The 19,508-nt window shown below is 43.4% G+C and overlaps 1 protein-coding gene across 1 annotated transcript in view; it reads left to right on the forward strand.

Annotated features, from left to right (window-relative positions):
* Positions 1 to 19,508, forward strand: part of ANO2 (anoctamin 2) — a 378,292-nt gene that overhangs the window by 178,180 nt on the left and 180,604 nt on the right. The window contains exons 12-13 of the mRNA XM_027593890.2: positions 13,516 to 13,676; positions 19,254 to 19,336. Of these exons, the coding sequence (XP_027449691.1) occupies positions 13,516 to 13,676; positions 19,254 to 19,336 (244 nt within the window). The remainder of the gene's footprint in view (positions 1 to 13,515; positions 13,677 to 19,253; positions 19,337 to 19,508) is intronic.

Consider the following 19,508-nt stretch of genomic DNA (forward strand, 5'->3'; position numbering starts at 1 on the left):
ACAAAGCCATACACTAGTGGTTTAGGGTATATTTTGATCTGTTAGAAGAAACTGTACCTCAAAATTTTAAAGAGAGAACAACTTATATATATATGCCAAAAACAAGGATAACTACTATGAAGGGATAAAATATGACTCTAAAAATGAAAAAAAAATAAAAAATGTTTTTTTAAAAAAAGGGATTTATAAGATGTTGGTTGAAAAAGGGAAAAATAAAAATAAAAAAAAGTCAACAAAAATTAACTTTGATGAAATAATGAATCATGGAAAAAAAAAAAAAAAAAAAAAAAAAGAAGCCATGAATCTATGTGCAGTATTCCCCTAGCGCTGGAGTTCTCCTATTCTCCTTGATCGATCAACTTGGTCTTGGCTTGCTGGCTGTTTGTGTTGATCTTCTGGGGGAGGGGCCTGTTGCTGTGGTTTCCAAATGTCTTTGCCGGAGGCGGAATTGCCCCGCCCTTGTCTGTCCGGGCTAAGGAAGCTGCTCCAGTTTGCTCTCAGGAGCTTTTGTTCCCTGCAAGCTCTCGGTACAGCTTTGGAGGACCAGGGCGAAAATGGCGGCCTCCCAGTCTCCGCCCGGAGGAGCCGAGAACTCGGGGCCCCACTCCTCAGTGCGCCCCCAGAGAAAAGCAGTCACTCCCGTGTCCCCGGTCTCTGGCCGCACTCCGTGCTCACCCGGCCTGTGATCGAGCGTTGCTATCTCTGGCACCCAACCCCGCTCGGAGTCTCCAAACCCAGCAGATCCCTGCAGTGCGTTCCCGCACCGCTCCTCCCCGGGAAGGAAGGGGAGTCTCCCCGGATCTGCTGCTTGTTGGGTCCTTGCTGGGGGAGCCGTGCCCCGACTGGGCCGCAGATCACAGTTTATGGCAACCCCGAGCTGAGAGCCCGCGACTCTGCTCCGTATCTGCAGCCGGCTTCCCCGCCCCGACACCTGGGAGCTCTGCCGCACTCAGGCACCCCCGGTCTCTCTGTGACCCCAAGGGTCCTGAGACCACACTGTTCCGGGAGGATTCCACCCCCCGCTTAGCCACTGCAGCGACGTCCCTCCGCCGAGCCAACTTTTAAAAGGTCCGATTTTGTGCTCCGCGGCTCTAGCACTTGCCAGAAGCGGCCGGCGGAGGCCCCTCCCCCGCCGTCTATCCTCCCGAATATCGCCTCGGATTCACTTCTCCGCACGTCCTACCTTCCAGTAAGTGGTCGCTTCTCTGTTCAGAGAGTTGTTGCTACTCTCCTGTTCGATCTCCTGTTGAGTTCGTAGGTGTTCAGAATGGTTTGATCCCTATTCAGCTGAATTCCTGAGACCAGACAAAATCTAGGTCTCCTACTCCTCCGCCATCTTGCTCCGCTGTTGGTTAATGTATTTTAATACTTTTTCAGTTGCAAGTGATAGAAATGCAACATGAACTAGCTGAAGCAAAAAAAAAAAAAAAGGGAATTTATTATAAGGATTCTGGGGTGTGTCAGGGAACCCAGTGGCAGGCGTGTGACTAGCCTAAGGACCAATGGAAATAGGGACTCCTGTTTATCTCCCATCTCTGGTTCTTTCTTGTATTTGTTTCACTACAGATTTTCTCCATTGGATGTAAACATTCCTACTAATAGTTCATGGATGTTGTATTGTAGAGCTTTTTCTTGAATTGGTTCCAAATAAAAAAGGCCTATTGGCCCATTTTGGATTAGGGTGGAGGCCCTGGGCCCACAGTTGTGGCTCTGGGGCAGGATCACGCTGTACCAACAGGATGTTCCCTCAGTATCCAGGTGGATGAGGATACTGGGCAGACTGTGGGCGTCCACTATAGTTGGAGGAAGTAATGGCCATCCTGAAGAAAGAACCAAGAGCTGGGCTCCTTTGAGGAAAGGGTTTCACCAATGGCAGGAACCAGGTATCTCTTCTTGCAGCCATGTTAATCTATAGAAATGGTCTTGTAAATTAGAAACTGGGGTTGGTGTTGCCAATAGTTAGAATAAAGCTAAATAAGTTGGTGTAAGAGACAAAGGTTTGGATATTTTTGTATGTAAAACTCTGGTAGCAACTGCCCAGTATTTTGACTGGGAATTTTGGGTTCATCACACAACATACGTGGTTGAGGTTCTGCCTTTCTCAGGCCATCTAGCATGAGGGAAAAACTAATACTTACCAAATGCCTACCTTGTGCCAGGCATGGTGCTGGGTGTTTGTTAGGTACTTGTTTCTTTGATCCTGTACAGATCATGGTTGTAAACTGTGAGATTGGTATTATTTTCACCTAACAGAGTTGGAGAAATTGATGCTAAGTGCAGTCATATAACTTGTCCAACTTCAGCAACTAATAACTGTCAGGGTTGCGACTTGACCTCAATTGCCTCCTGCTCCAAAGTCTTTGCTTTTTCCCATAAGATATGAAGTCTCCCAGAAGGTTCATATCCTCCCTTGCAGCCAAGTAGTTTCAACTGGCCTTGCCTGGTACTTTCTCAGAAAACATGGCTCCAATGTTTCTCTTGCCCAGTTTGATCCCTAGAGAGCTGGGCCTCAGGTTGATCCAAACTAGAAAACTCTACACTGTGCATAGAGAGCTAGTGCCAGGGTAGAGGGTGGGCCATCACTGTGCTCGCTTACATTGGGATTTAGGACTTGTGCCTGGGTTCCCCATATGGGAATACATGCAACAGGGACCATGTAGATGGAAGTGACCATGGTCTACACATATTGAAGAATATATATCTATACACATGCATTCATGTATATGTAGGTATATATGGATGGAAATGTGATGATCATTATCACTGCAGATGTCTCTTCTTACCTGTCAGAGTGTGTAGTGTTTCACAAACTATGTATAGCAACCCATTAGTGGATCATAGAATCAGTTGAATGATTGCCTTTTAAATGAACTAGAATAAGATAGGATAGAGTAGAATGAAATATAGTATTAGTATTCATCACAAGAAGGAAGTATGGGTATTGTTTCATGAGATTTTATTTGGCTATATAATATGTTTATGGGGAAGAAAGAGAGTATGTATGTATTTGCATACTGGAATCTGATGGAAAAGATTGTTTTTAAACTGTAGGTCACAGTCAAAAAAGTTTGAAATTGACTGTTTTAAAGCTGAAATTTTGGTTGTTGGATTTTCAGACTCAGGGTGGGGTGTGATAATTTTTTTCTATTATTTACATCTTCCTTACTTATGTGTATTATGAAGAATTTTTTAAAACAATTGCTCTTTAATCATAATTAGATAGCCATCAAAAATCCAAGCTCGATGGGCTTGATGAAAACTCATAAAATACCACTCCCTATCAACAAAAGAATAGTCTTTAAATCCCAATACTGAATCTAAACAAATTCATACTCTTCCGGGATCTATGTCTGTCAGCCCCTCCTAAGCATTATTAAAAACTTGTACCATTCCTGGGATTACTTTAGAGGTTTCTAATTTTGACATTAAGCCTGGAATTTATTATCTATGTATAATTTTTAAAAATGCTATATTTTGAAAACATTATAGATTAATAGGAAGATAGTACAAAGGGGCCCACCATGCCCTTCATCCAATTTCCCCTCGTGGTTATGTCTCATATAACCTATGTCTCATATAACCATATAACATAACGGTTATGTCTCATATAACAATATCAAAAGCAGAAAATTTACATTATGTGGAAGTTTAAATGGTACCTTTTATCACCAGCAACTTGGATATATGAATACAAGTATCACTTATGAATACTAATTCCATATGTGCATGATACGTCTATAGAACTTTTCTCTGCTTACCAAAGGATTGGTTCCATTTATTAGGCATTGGCTTACATGGGTAGGAAAGACTGGAGCATTAAAAAAAAAGAAAAAAAAGCTGATTGATCTAAACCATCTTGAAAAAAAATGATTACCTTCATCTGAGACCTTAATAGCAGATGCTGTGTCTGAATTTCTGGAATAATTCTCATGTTGCACCATTTCCCCTTGTGCAAGCACAGCCCTGTATCGCCTAACTTATGAGCAACGAGTTACTGATTAAGAACACCACTCACTTTGGGGTCCTGGTTCAGCTGACTGCCAGGCCATTTATCAACCTTCTTGTGCTTTCTAGAGAAAATGATAGACTGAAGAAATACAGCATTTGATTTATAGCTTCAGTTGGTTCTAACTAGAAATCCATGGATTGTACAGCTAGTGAAAAACCCAGATGTGATTTCAGTTTTAGCTGAGCTTCCCTCACCTTTCTGCTTCTCTTTCAGCCTTGTCTAGAGAGGTATCCTCTCTCAGGGAACACAAAGTCATTTTAATATCATCCTGAGGCAGAATTTCTCCTGAATTCTGTTCAAATGGCTTGCATCAAACAGACAAATAAACAAACAAAACGACCCTATACCTATAAAGCATTCTGATTTCGAGTTTAAATGATTTGGGGAGTATCCATGCGATGGTGGCTGCCATTTTGTACAAATGATTGGTAGTTGACTGTCCTCCCATTGTAAAGCCAATAATTGACACAGAACTTATGTTTCCAAGTGCTTTGCACTTTGTTAGCTGGTTTGCTAACACTTTTTCATTCCTGACATTTTAGCACTGACTAGTTTTGATTAGGATTAGGTTGGCTAGGGATTATCACTTCCCCAAGTCTATGTGTTAAAAAATAAAAAAGCCCCAGGGGGCGGAGCAAGATGGTGGAGGAGTAGGAGACCTGGATTTCGTCTGGTCTCAGGAATTCAGCTGGATAGGGATCAAACCATTCTGAACACCTACGAACTCAACAGGAGACCGAAGAAGAGAGTAGCAACAACTCTCTGAACAGAGAAGCGACCACTTACTGGAAGGTAGGACGTACGGAGAAGTGAATCCGAGGCAATATTCGGGAGGATACATGGCGGGGGAGGGGGCCTCCGTGGGCCGCTTCTGGCAAGTGATAGAGCCGCGGAGCACAAAATTGGAACTTTTAGAAGCCGGCTCTGCTGAGGGACATCGCTCCAGTGGCTAAGCGGGGGGTGGAACCCTTGCGGGACAGTGTGGTCTCAGGACCCTCGGGGTCACGGAAAGACCAGGGGTGCCTGAGTGCAGCAGAGCTCTCAGGTATCGGAGCGGGGAAGCCGGCTGCAGAGACGGAGCCGAGGCGCGGGCTCTCAGCTTGGGGTTGCCATAAACTGTGATCTGTGGCCCAGTTGGGCCATTGCTCCTCCAGCAGGGACCCAACAAGTGGCAGATCCGGGGAGACTCCCCTCCCTCCCCAGGGAGGAGCAGTGCAGAAGCGCACCGCAGGGATCTGCTGGGTTTGGAAACTCCACACGGGGTCCAGTGCCAGAGAGAGAAACGCTCAGTCACAGGCCGGGTGAGCATGCAGTGCGGCCAGAGACCAGAGAGACGGGAGTGATTGCTTTTCTCTGGGGGCGCACTGAGGAGCGGGGCCCCGAGTTCTCAGCTCCTCTGAGTGGAGATTGGGAGGCCACCATTTTCACCCTGGTCCTCCAAAGCTGTACCAGAGCTTGCAGGGAACAAAAGCTCCTGAGAGCAAACCCGAGCAGCTTGCTTAGCCCCGACGACAAGGGCGGGGCAATTTTGCCTCCGGCAAAGACATTTGGGAACCACGGCAACAGGCCCCTCCCCCAGAAGATCAGCACGAACAGCCAGCAAGCCAAGACCAAGTTTACCCATCAAGGAGAACGGGAGAACTCCAGCGCTAGGGGAATACTGCACATAGAATTCATGGCTTTTTTTTTACCATGATTCATTAGTTTTTCAAAGTTAATTTTTTTAACTGTTTTTTTAAATTTTTCTTTTTCCCTTTTTCAACCAACATTTTATCAATCCCTTTTTTAAAAAAAACATTTTTTATTTTTCATTTTTAGAGTCATATTTTATCCCTTCATAGTAGTTACCCTTATTTTTGGCATATATATATAAATTGTTCTCTCTTAAAATTTTGAGATAACAGTTTCTTCTAACAGATCAAAATATACCCTAAATCACTAGTGTATGGCTTTGTTCTAGTCTCCTGCCTGATCACATTCTCAACATTTTTTTTTCTTTCGTTTTTCTTTTTCTTTTTAAAAATCTTTTTCTTTCTTTTTTCAAACAACTTCTTATCAATTCCTTTTATAAAATCTTTTATAATTTTCATCTTTACAGTCATCTTCTATCCCTTCATTGTATCAACTCTTATTTGGTACATATATAAGTCTTTCTTCCTTTAAAATTTTAGGAAGCACGTTTTTCTAACAAACCAAAATATGCCCAAAATCTAGGGTGTGGCACTGATCTATGCACTAGCCTGATCATATTTGATCATTCTGTTTTTGTTTTTATCTTTTCTTTTTGTTTTTTTTTTTTCTTTCTTTTCTCTTTCTTTTCTCTTTCTTTCCCTTTCTTTTCCCCTGGTTTCAGGTCTTTTCTGATTTATTTAGAGTATATGTGCTGGGGACGTTGTTAACCTGGTAGCATTTTGTTCTCTCATTTATCTATTCTCCTCTGGACAAAATGACAAGATGAAAAAATCACCTCAGCAAAAAGAACAAGAGATAGTACCGTCAGCCAGGGACCTACTCAATATGGACATTAGTACGATGTCAGACCTAGAGTTCAGAATCATGACTTTAAAGATACTAGCTGGACTTGAAAAAAGCATGGAAGGTATTAGAGAAACCCTTTCTGGAGAAATAAAAGAACTAAAATCTAACCAAGTCAAAAATCAAAAAGGCTATTAATGAGGTGCAATCAAAAATGGGGGCACTAACTGCTAGGATAAATGAGGCAGAAGAGAGAATCAGTGGTATAGAACACCAAATGATGGAAAATAAAGAGGCTGAGAAAAAGAGAGAGAAACAACTACAGGATCACGAGGGCAGAATTCGAGAGATAAGCGATACGATAAGACGGAAGAACATTAGAATAATTGGGATCCCAGAAGAAGAAGAAAGAGAGAGAGGGGCAGAAAGTATATTGGAGCAAATAATAGCAGAGAACTTCCCTACTGTGAGGAAGGAAACAGGCATCAAAATCCAGGAGGCACAGAGAACCCCTCAAAACCAATAAAAATAGGTCAACACCCCGACAACTAATAGTAAACTTTATGAGTCTCAGAGACAAAGAGAAAATCCTGAAAGCAGCTCAGGAGAAGAGATCTGTAACCTACAATGGTAGAAATATTAGATTGGCAAACAGACCTATCCACAGAGACCTGGCAGGCCAGAAAGGACTGGCATGATATCTTCAGAGGACTAAACGAGAAAAATATGCAGCCAAGAATACTATATCCAGCTAGGCTCTCATTGAAAATTGAGGAAGAGGTAAAAAGCTTCCAGGACAAACAAAAACTAAAGGAATTTGCAAACACGAAACCAGCCCTTCAAGAAATATTGAAAGGGGTCCTCTAAGCAAAGAGAGAGCCTAAAAGCAGCACAGATCAGAAAGGAACAGGGACAATATACAGTAATAGTCACCTTACAGGCAATACAATGGCACTAAATCCATACCTTTCAATAGTTACCCTGAATGTAAATGGGCTCAATGCCCCAATCAAAAGACACAGGCTATCAGCTGGATTAAAAAACAAGATCCTTCGATATGCTGTCTGCAAGAGACTCATGTTAGACCCAAAGACACCCCCAGATTGAAAGTGATGGGGTGGAAAACCATTTACAATGCTAATGGACACCAAAAGAAAGCTGGGGTGGCAATCCTTATGTCAGACAAATTAGATTTTAAAACAAAGACTGTAATAAGAGATGAGGAAGGACACTATATCCTACTTAAAGAGATGAGGAAGGACACTATCCAACAAGAAGATCTAACAATTATAAATATCTATGCCCCGAACATGGGAGCAGCCAATTATATAAGGCAATTAATAACAAAAGCGAAGAAACACATTGACAACAATACAGTAATAGTGGGGGACTTTAACACCCCTCTGAATGAAATGGACAGATATCTAAGCAAAAGATCAACAAGGAAATAAAGACTTTAAATGACACACTGGACCAAATGGACTTCACAGACATATTCAGAACATTCCATCCCAAAGCAACGGAATACACATTCTTCTCTAGTGCCCATGGAACAGTCTCCAGAATTGATCACATCCTAGGTCACAGATCAGGTCTCAACCGGTACCAAAAGATTGGGATTATTCCCTGCATATCTTCAGACAACAATACTTTGAAACTAGAACTCAATCACAAGAGGAAAGTCAGAAAGAACTCAAATACATGGAGGCTAAAGAGCATCCTAGTAAAGAATGAATGGGTCAACCAGGAAATTGAAGAAGAATTAAAAAAATTAATGGAAACCAATGAAAATGAAAACACAAGTGTTCAAAATCTTTGGGATACAGCAAAGGCAGTCCTGAGAGGAAAGTATATAGCAATACAAGCCTTTCTCAAGAAACGAGAAAGGTCTCAAATACACAACCTAACCCTACACCTAAAGGAGCTGGAGAAATAACAGCAAATGAAGCCTAAACCCAGCAGGAGAAGAGAAATAATAAAGATCAGAGCAGAAATCAATGAACTAGAAACCAAAAGAACAGTAGAACAGATCAACGGAACTAGGAGGTGGTTCGTTGAAAGAATTAACAAGATTGATAAACCCCTGGTCAGACTTATGAAAAAGAAAAGAGAAAGGACCCAAATCAACAAAATCATGAATGAAAGAGGAGAGATCACAGCCAACACCAAAGAAATACAAACAATTATAAGAACATATTATGAGCAACTCTATGCCAGCAAATTAGAGAACCTGAAGAAATGGGTGCATTCCTAGACATGTATCAACTACCAAAATTGAACCAGGAAGAAATAGAAAACCTGAACAGACCTATAACCACTAAGGAAATTGAAGCAGTCCTCAAAAATCTCCCAACAAACAAAAGCCCAGGGCCAGATGGCTTCCCAGGGGAATTCTATCAGACATTTAAAGAAGAATTAATACCTATTCTCCTGAAACTGTTCCAAAAAATAGAAATGGAAGGAAAACTTCCAAACTCATTTTATGAGGCCACCATTACCTTGATCCCAAAACCAGACAAAGACCCTATCAAAAAGGAGAATTACAGACCAATATCCTTGATGAACATGGATGCAAAAATTCTCACCAAAACACTAGCCAATAGGATCCAACAGTACATTAAACGGATTATTCACCATGACCAAGTGGGATTTATCCCTGGGCTACAAGGCTGGTTCAACATCTGCAAATCAATCAACGTGATACAATACATTAACAAAAGAAAGAACAAGAGTCATATGATCCTCTCAATAGATGCAGAAAAAGCATTTGACAAAGTACAGCATCCTTTCTTGATCAAAACTCTTCAGAGTATAGGGTTAGAGGGTACATACCTCAACATCATAAAAGCCATCTATGAAAAACCCACAGCGAATATCATTCTCAATGGGGAAAAGCTGAGAGCTTTTCCCCTAAGGTCAGGAACGCAGCAGGGATGTCCACTCTCACCACTGCTATTCAACATAGTATTAGAAGTCCTAGCCACAGCAATCAGACAACAAAAAGAAATCGAACGCATCCAAATCGGCAAAGAGGAAGTCAAACTCTCACTCTTTGCAGATGATATGATACTGTATGTGGAAAACCCAAAAGACTCCACCCCAAAACTGCTAGAACTCATACAGGAATTCAGTCAAGTGGCAGGATATAAAATCAATGCACAGAAATCAGTGGCATTCCTATACACCAACAACAAGACAGAAGAGAGACAAATCAAGGAGTCGATCCCATTTACAATTGCACCCAAAACCATAAGATACCTAGGAATAAATTTAACCAAAGAGGCAAAGGATCTGTACTCAGAAAACTATAAAATACTCATGAAAGAAATTGAAGAAGACACAAAGAAATGGAAAAACCTTCCATGCTCATGGATTGGAAGAACAAACATTGTGAAGATGTCAATGCTACCTAGAGCAATCTACACATTCAGTGCAATCCCCATCAAAATACCATCCACTTTTTTCAAAGAAATGGAACAAATAATCCTACCATTTGTATGGAACCAGAATAGACCCCGAATAGCCAGAGGAATGTTGAAAAAGAAAAGCAAAGCTGGCGGCATCACAATTCCGGACTTCCAGCTCTATTACAAAGCTGTCATCATCAAGACAGTATGGTACTGGCACAGAAACAGACACATAGATCAATGGAACAGAATAGTGAGCCCAGAAATGGACCATCACCTCTATGGTCAACTAATCTTTGACAAAGCAGGAAAGAATGTCCAATGGAAAAAAGACAGTCTCTTCAACAAATGGTGTTGGGAAAATTGGACAGCCACATGCAGAAGAATGAAACTGGACCATTTCCTTACACCACACACAAAAATAGACTCCAAATGGTTGAAAGACCTAAACGTGAGACAGGAGTCCATCAAAATCCTAAAGGAGAACACAGGCAGCAACCTCTTCGACCTCAGCCACAGCAACTTCTTCCTAGAAACATCGCCAAAGGCAAGGGGGGCAAGGGCAAAAATGAACTATTGGGATTTCATCAAGATAAAAAGCTTTTGCACAGCAAAAGAAACAGTCCACAAAACCAAAAGACAACCGACAGAATGGGAGAAAATATTGGCAAATGACATATCAGATAAAGGGCTAGTATCCAACATCTATAAAGAACTTATCAAACTCAACACCCAAAGAACAAATGATCCAATCAAGAAATGGGCAGCAGACATGAACAGACATTTTTCCAAAGAAGACATCCAAATGGCCAACAGACACATGAAAAAGTGCTCAACATCGCTCGGCATCAGGGAAATCCAAATCAAAACCTCAATGAGATACCACCTCACACCAGTCAGAATGGCTAAAATTAACAAGTCAGGAAACGACACATTTTGGTGGGGATGCGGAGAAAGGGGGAACCCTCCTACACTGTTGGTGGGAATGCAAGCTGGTGCATCCACTCTGGAAAACAGTATGGAGGTTCCTCAAACAGTTGAAAATAGAGCTACCGTACGATCCCGCAATTGCACTACTGGGTATTTACCACAAAGATAAAAATGTAGGGGTCCGAAGGGGTACATGCATCCCGATGTTTATAGCAGCAATGTCCACAATAGCCAAACTGTGGAAAGAGCCAAGATGTCCATCGACAGATGAATGGGTAAAGAAGAGGTGGTATATATACACAATGGAATATTATGCAGCCATCAAAAGGAATGAGATCTTGCCATTTGCAATGACGTGGATGGAACTGGAGGGGGTTATGTTGAGTGAAAGAAGTCAATCAGAGAAAGAGATGTATCATATGACCTCACTTATATGAGGAATTCTTAATCTCAGGAAACAAACTGAATGTTGCTGGAGTGTTGGGGGATGGGAGGAATGGGGTGGCTGGGTGATAGACATTGGGTAGGGTATGTGCTATGGTGAGCGCTGTGAATTGTGCAAGACTGTTGAATCACAGATTTGTACTTCTGAAACAAGTAATGAACATATGTTAAAAAAAAAAAGAAGAAGATAGCAGGAGGGGAAGCATGAAGGGGAGTAAGTTGGAGGGGGAGACAAACCATGAGAGACGATGGACTCTGAAAAACAAACTGAGGGTTCTAGAGGGGAGGGGGCTGGGGGGATGGGTTAGCCTGGTGATGGGTATTAAAGAGGGCACGTTCTGCGTGGAGCACTGGGTGTTATGCACAAACAATGAATCATGGAACACTACATGAAGAACTAATGATGTGATGTATGGTGATTAACATAACAATAAAAAATTAAAAAAAAAAGCCCCAAACAACAATGTGATGTCCCTGACACACATATTTGAAGGGCAGCACCAAGGAAGTTACATGTTCTCAGATATGGCTTAAAAGCACAGCTCATTATTATAATTTATACAGACCAATAGTTTCCTGTGTGAATCTGTTTTCTAAGGGGGATTCTCCTCTCTGAAAGTGGTGACTCCTCCTCAATGATACAGCAGACACTTGTTGGACCCAGAAGACTTAGAATAAACCTTGCTCTCCGGTTACCCATAAGAATGTGCCCAAGTGAAACCAGCACGGCTGAACTTACTATTAAGATGTTACTATGTAATATTGTCATTATGAATGAGTCACTGCTGTTGACACTTGCCAATGGAGAGCTTAGCAGCAAGTCAGTGGAGGAATGAAGCTATACTCTCAGAGACCTAGAGTTTCCATTCTCTCACACAGAAGGCCTTTCCTTGCTGTGGGCTTAACAGCTCATTAAAAACAAGCCTGAAAGCTGGGACTTGAAAGACGGTGACAGCCCTCAGAAAAACCCTTCATCTTCCTAATGAAGGGGAGCTGGACCCAGGCATCCCTTGACTTCTGGCTTTCATCTAAGCACTTGCTTTAGCACACAGGGTACCAGCCAGCTGACCCTGGCAACGGCCTCCCACTTGTCAGCCATGCTCTGTAGTGCCCTCTGCATCTCTTTCCGGAGGAAACACAGCGGCAGTTTTCAGAGTAGGACTTCCTGCCTCCCCATGACTGTGTCTCCAGCGGCTTTGTGAGAACAGCCAGTGCTTCATTTTCGTGAAATTTTGAGTTCTCCACCCTGTTCCCCCAAACAATGAACTTCACCATCTACCCGTTCCCCTGGGGAAATATTACACACCAGAGTGATGAGTTCATTCATTTTCCTACCAATATGTAGTGTGGAGGGACGCTAGGCAAGCCAATTAGGGCTGGTTGTTCTTTGGTTCTTATTTGCAAGCACTCATATGAGCCTGAATTTATTGGATCTAGCTAATCACCTAAAGAGTGAATGGAATTTCAACTATATTCATTAGTCCACTAAATAGAAATATACTGAGAATAGGTTAGAATATAGCTAATGGTTTTTTGACTCATGCTTCTCTCTATAAGTATCATAGAACCTAGGCTTTGGAAGAATTTACTTTATTCTTCCATTCCCCCTAATCCTATTTCATGGTTTAGATCATTATTATTAGGCTGAGGTTATTAATCCCCATTCTACAAATGGTCATGCAGCTGATGCACTTAGAAAGGGGTTTCCAACCCAGCTCTGACTCCATTCTTCTCCACATGGCTTCTCCTTGAGAAGTAAGAACTTGTGTTGATCCAACCATACTCTTGTATTTGCTTCTCCTTGTGACCAGGTCTCACACGTTTGTGAGGCAGCCAGTAGGCTTTAATGAGACAGCCTGTGCTTGCATGAAGATGGTGAAACCTAACTTCAGACAAGTGACAGATTCATAGTTGGTGGTACTCCCCACCAACCTCTTAGACTCAGTGCATTTTGAAGGGACTTTATAAAGCATCATGCAGTGTACAACATCTCTGGCAGATGCTCACTGATTTTCTGTTAGGACACTCCTAGTGATGGAATCTGTACCTCAGAAGTGGCCCACCCACTTCTTTGACAAAATACAGGAATAATGCTCTCATGGTAAAGAATTCAACGTCTTTAACACACCTCACTTTTGGAGTTGATCAGCTCAGCCATGGATTTGGAAGTGGGAGATGTTTTTAGGCTGATTTGCTTAGGGTGGGTCCTGCCTGAGCTCTACTTGACCCAGCAGCCTCTCTCTACTGCAGCAAAGAGATGTGTGACCAGCAGAATACCTTCACCATGTGTCCCCTGTGTGACAAGTCCTGTGATTACTGGAACCTCAGCTCAGCCTGTGGTACGGCAAAGGCAAGCCACCTGTTTGACAACCCTGCCACTGTCTTCTTCTCCATCTTCATGGCTCTATGGGGTAAGCGGTTATCATGAACCTTGCTTATTTTGGTGATACCTTTAAATGGGTACAGTGACCATGCTCTAAAGCCCATATCCTTTGTTTTATGCCCTCTAGTATTTAGTCCTTATACCTCAAGAAGTATTTTAGGGACAATAGCTTTTTCTCTTTTACTTCTATTTGTGAATAGAACTTAGGAATATGCTCCTTGGCTTTATATATTTTTCAAAAACATAGAGGATGTTAATCTTTTCTTTTACCCATTGCTGACTTTATTAATTTTCTTCGAAGCCCATCATAGTCCCATTGAATACTCTCTTACCTAAAATCTAAATCATAAAGTGAACCTCTAACAACTTGTATGTAAAATATGGAGGAAATAGACATTCTTCCAAAGAAGACATACAGTTAGCCAACAGGTATATGAAAAGATGCTCAACATCACTCACCATCAGGGAAATACAAATCAAAACCACAGTGAGATACCACCTCACACATGCTAGTCTGGCTGTTATCTAAAAGTCAAAAGAGAACAGGTGTTGGCAAGGGTGTGGAGAAAGGGGAACCTTTATATACTGTTGGTGGGAATGTAAATTAGCACAGCCACTATGGAGAACAGTTTGGGGTTCCTCAAAAGAATTAAAAATGGAGTCACCATATAATCCAGCAATCCCACCTCTGGGTGTATGTCCAAAGGAAATAAAATCACTGTCTTGAAAAGAAATCTGTACTCCCATGTGCATTGCAGCATTATTCACAGTAGCTAAGATATGGAAACAACCTAACAACCTAAGTATTGTTGATAGATGAATGGATAAAGAAAATGTGGTATGTAAGGTATAAACTTTCAGTTATAAGATAAATAAGTCCTGGAGACTTAATATACAACATGGTGACTATAGTTAATACTCATGTGACATTTACTAAGTCAATCTTAAGAGGTCTCATCACACACATGCGAGATGACAGTTAACGTGTTAATTAGCACGATTGTGGTAATTTCACAATGTCTATGTATATCAGACCATCCTATTGTGTATCTTAAATATATACAATTTTTATTTGTCAGTCGTACCTCAGTAAAGCTAGGAAAAAGACAAAATAAGGAGAAGAAAAAGAAGAAATAGTTGATGTACACAAATAAGGGTATATATTGAGATATGGATATACAGATATCAAGCAAAAGGAAAATACGCAAAGCTACTGCCAGAGGATGTTAATCTTGTACTAATCTCATGTATGCTTTATTCAGAATTTGAACCAATGCAAATCCCTAGCACACCCATAAGGCACTCCAGGTATCTGCTAAGATGTGTAAAGTCACAGATAGTCACTATAACACTCAGAGTTGGCTGGTGGTGAAGGTGGGCCCAAACCTGATCTCCTGACTCCAGGTTCTGTGCAATTTTCAGGACACCATGAGTGCAGATGGTAGAGATTTTACTTAATGCCAGAGTAGTGTTTTCAGTATTTCCACCAAAGGGATTTGTGAAGGAGAGAGCAGATAGTTCCTTCGTTTTCCTTCTCCTCCCTTTACCCCCAGAGTACTAGGGTAATAAACTTTCTTTGGCCATAGTCATCTGACCATAAACACACACACACACACACACACACTCTCTCTCTCTCTTTCTTTTCACAAACTGGAATGGAATAACCTGGAATAATAACCCCTGTGGTAACTGGACATTTCCAAGAAGACATACCCATGTATATCATATAAGGAACAAAGTCAACATGTTTCAGCCCATCTTGAGTAGCCACCTGACTTTCACTTTTTACTCATCATTGGATATGCAGGCCCTTAGTTTCCCCATTGGGTCACAGAACAGCAGGGCTGTGATCCCACTGCAGAGGATGCTTGATTATCACTGACTCCACAGGGCCGGGAGGACATGCCAGGATGAGACCGTGAGTCACACATTCCTGAAAGTGTGAAGAAGAGAGAGGGAGAGGGAGAGGTCTGTTCTCAGTAGTGCTGGGAGTACTAATACAAGCTTTCTCTGTTCCCAGAAGGGACCTCTCCTTGGGTGGAGATAGAACCAGACTGGAAAGATTGCCATATTACCAGGCCACCAAGGAACATTTCCAGGGGACACTCTCTTCTCTGTTTCCCAGGGGAATAGCCACTGCCCAGGGACACATGGGAAGTAGTCAGCCCACAGAAGTAGGGGCAGGGAGTAGGAGGAGGTGGCACTGGTCACCATAGGGCCCTGGAAGTGTTCACAGGAGGGCTTCAGTAGAACCAGCTGAAGCTGAAGCTTGTTGTGTGGGAGTCTTAGGCAGCAGCTTTGTGTCTCCTTGTCAAGCAGGGCATCTCATGATTACCCTCAAATCCACTGGAACTGATTTGAACCCAGAATACACATTCAGTGTTTGATATATTGCGATCCTAATTCCCATTCATTTGTCTTAAGAGATTCCCATGACTGAGTAGCTAAAGCTTCATAATGCTGGGTCCATGATCCCTTATGGACTTTCCTGGGGTGTGTAATTCCTTGTTGTAGAGAAACTTGATTTTCAGTTGTACTTGGCCACTCTCAAGCCCCAACAACTACCTCTTCTCTTTCCTCAATAGCTGTAATTAACAGATGCCTCCTGCCCCCTGGGATCTGCAATAATTTACTGCCCCCACCCCTGCCCCTCTCACTCCCCCTCATGGGGCAGCTCAAGAAAAGCATGAAGGGTGGGATGTGTCAGAGCTTCCTGGCATAGCGTGGGGTTCAGTTGTGTTTTTTAACAGCCTGGCTGTGTTTTTTGTGATTGTGTATTTGGATGCAGTAGCCAAGAGCCGCTGGGCACGGTTGCCTGCAAATTATGATTAAAAATAATAGTACTGCCTCTCATTACCATTATTATTATGATCAGCGGTGCTGTGCTGGGTGGGCCTGGGCTGGGGCCCAGTCTGCCAGGAGGAAGGCTGGGAGAAGTGGTTCTTCGCAGACAGACTACCTGTCAGTGGCGCAGGAGTGGGGGTACATGGAGGGTGCTAGTCAGCAGGGCCTGGGTCTATGGAGTCTTCAGGCCTAGATCCTCTGTGGTTCCACTTCAGACTCCAGGGAACTTCAGAAAGCGAGTGAAACTTTATTGAAAAGGGAAGTAAAGGGCCAGGGTTTCTGAACTCTGTTCTGAATAGAAGTTAAGGGCATTGACTTAGGGGCCAGGCGGTCCTAGATGCATGTCTCAGTCCTGCTCCTTACCAGCTGTGGATCCATGGCAAAAAGACAGCGTGGATCTAGCTCCATGTCACAAAAATCAGCACTCTAACCAAGATGCCATGTACCTGGGGCAAGGTTCTTAACCTTTGGGCATCATCGTGCTCATCTGTGAGATGGGTGAAGGAATACCCACCCCATGGTGATCTTGGGACAAGTGAATGAGATATGGGTGTGGAGCACTTAGCATAGTGCCTGGCAGACAATACACACCAGGAGCTGTGGGCTGCTCTTCCTCATTATGACGGGCCTCCCTTGTCCTCATGACTCCTCTGCAGTGACTTCTTTGCCCCTCTCATCTGTTCCCATGCTCTGACTTCTCTTCTTTATAGAGATCGCAGTCAGGAAGCACTGCAGACCGTGCTGTATGCAGAGCCCTCCTCAGGCACTGAGAAGAGCATAGGAAAAGGAGGGACGCCCTCCTCCCCACCTTATTCCCAGAGCATCCCCAGGCCAGTGCCAGTGTTGGGAGGTCAGGATGCACTTAAATGAAAAAGCTGCAAATCCAAGGGAGAAACCCTGTGAATCTATGCACTGTAACATAGCACCAAGTAAAACAAATGGAGCTTTTAGCAAATGTGCATTCAGCCGGTCTGTAGGTGTTTATTCTGCTTAGTTCTGTGCTGTGCCCGAGGCAAACAGGCAGCTAAGAGCTGATGAAGTTTACGGCCCTGTTAAAGTAATGCTGCAGACCTGAGTCGCAGCCAACAGGCCAGTGCGGCATGTGGCGAAGGGTGCCCGGGCTTTTCCCGTGGGTGGTGTCCTGGGGGTGGCCTCAGGGAGTGTCACTTCCCTTCTTTTCCAGGGCACCAGACCCTAAGGACAGTAGGAGCATGGAGGAGAGGGCAGCCCCAGCAGAGTGGGTCAGGGAAGGATGAGGGTAGCCTGTGAAGGGCAGCACAGGGGCGTGGGACAGTTTGCATGAGTCGGGATGACGAAGGCAGCGAGGAGATGACCTTAGCAGCGATGCAGGTGTGAGGTTGTGTGTTGACAGACTGAGGGAATGGATTTAGACAGATGGGTCGGGCCACATACACAAGGTCCCGCCCCTCCAGAGAGAAGAACTTACATAATAAGGAGCCATTGAAAGTCTAGATGGGGGAGTGTTGGCATCCTCCCGCTCCCGGCCCCTTCTTCACTGCCCAAATGCCATTGTTCTTCAAGACTCGACTCAGATGGCTTCTCTGGCAGTCAGCACACTTCCTCTCCTGCGTGCCCACAGCTCCTTGCAGTGTCATTCTTAAGGCCCTGAGCACTTCATGCCTCATATTGTAGCTATTTACAGTCTTTCCCTATAGACTGTCAACAATTTGAGAGCAAAATCCACATTAGATTCGCCTAATCTCCCTCATGATGTCTAGAACGGTGTTTTGCATATTACAGCTACCTTAGTCAGGCCCAGTTCTTTTTGCAGGATTGGAAGTTTATTCCAGCTTGCTCAAAGAACAAGAGAGGTGTAAGAAAACCAGAAGCAAGCTCCTGGATGCAGGTAACGAAAGGGAGCCAGGCCTCTGGGGGGCTGGAGCTAGAGGAGCTCTCTGAAATCCTGGCCCTTTCTCCTTTCAGGTGCTGCATGGTTCATCCCAGTTCTGCTTCTCTTTGTATCTCTTAGTTCCAGTTTTCAAAAGAGAGGATCTGTATGGTCCATCAGCAGGCTCTGGATGAGGTATTCAGTCCTGGTGTAACGAGCCTCTGCTGTCAAGTGGAGGGTGCTGGTTCTCCTCGGAGCATGTTGGGCGGCACTTTGAGGGGCTGAGGGTGGAGCAGGCAGACTGACGGGCGTGTGGGTATGGGAGGCACTCAGCAGCTACTTGCTAAACAAATGGAAGCCTGGGTGAATGCCCCTAGGGGGGAATACTCTGTCGGCCACATGCTGCCGGGCTTGGAAGGCTGAGACACTGAAGTCAGGTGGAACATAACCTCAGGACAGGATAGCCAGGGCCCAGAGAAGGGATGTGGTACTGGAGACAGAAAGAAAGATGGGAGAAAATGCATGAGAACTCTGAGGAAGGTGCAGGAAGAAAGAATGTATGTGTAGGGAAGATGAGCTTTGTCAAAAAAGACTACAGACATACTTGTTTTCTTCATCTTTCCATCCTGCCTTCTTTTCTTGAGATCACTGTTTGCCCTCTTCTCATAACCTAGAAATGGGAAGGGTTGCATACATCTGTGTGTGCTGGTGTGTCTCCTTTACATGTATCTATTGGGCTTTCAAGGATGTGCAATAGTTTGAGCATTTCCAGCTAGAAGTAAGAGGAAGGGAATAAGTGCTTTAAAGAGAGTCCCTAAATTTGAAATCTCAAGTTTATCCTCCACCTCCATTGGTGAACCCAAAGGGTACTCAAAATACACTCTTTAATAGAATTTTTTCTTTCTCTTTAAGCTACCATGTTTCTTGAAAACTGGAAGAGATTACAGATGCGGCTGGGCTACTTCTGGGACCTGACTGGTATAGAAGAGGAAGAAGTGAGTTCCCTTGCATACTTCTCTGGCTCCTTGCTTTGTTTCACCCTGCAAATATATCTTCATGAGTGAGATGACCACTTACACTTGCTGTCACATCAGCCAGTCCCTGGCTCCATGGTCTTAACCACAGTTGATATGCACTGAGGTCAAGAGTGCAAATCCCCACTCATCT

The sequence above is a fragment of the Zalophus californianus genome, chromosome 9, assembly GCF_009762305.2.
Source record: "Zalophus californianus isolate mZalCal1 chromosome 9, mZalCal1.pri.v2, whole genome shotgun sequence".
Classification (NCBI taxonomy): Eukaryota; Metazoa; Chordata; class Mammalia; order Carnivora; family Otariidae; genus Zalophus; species Zalophus californianus.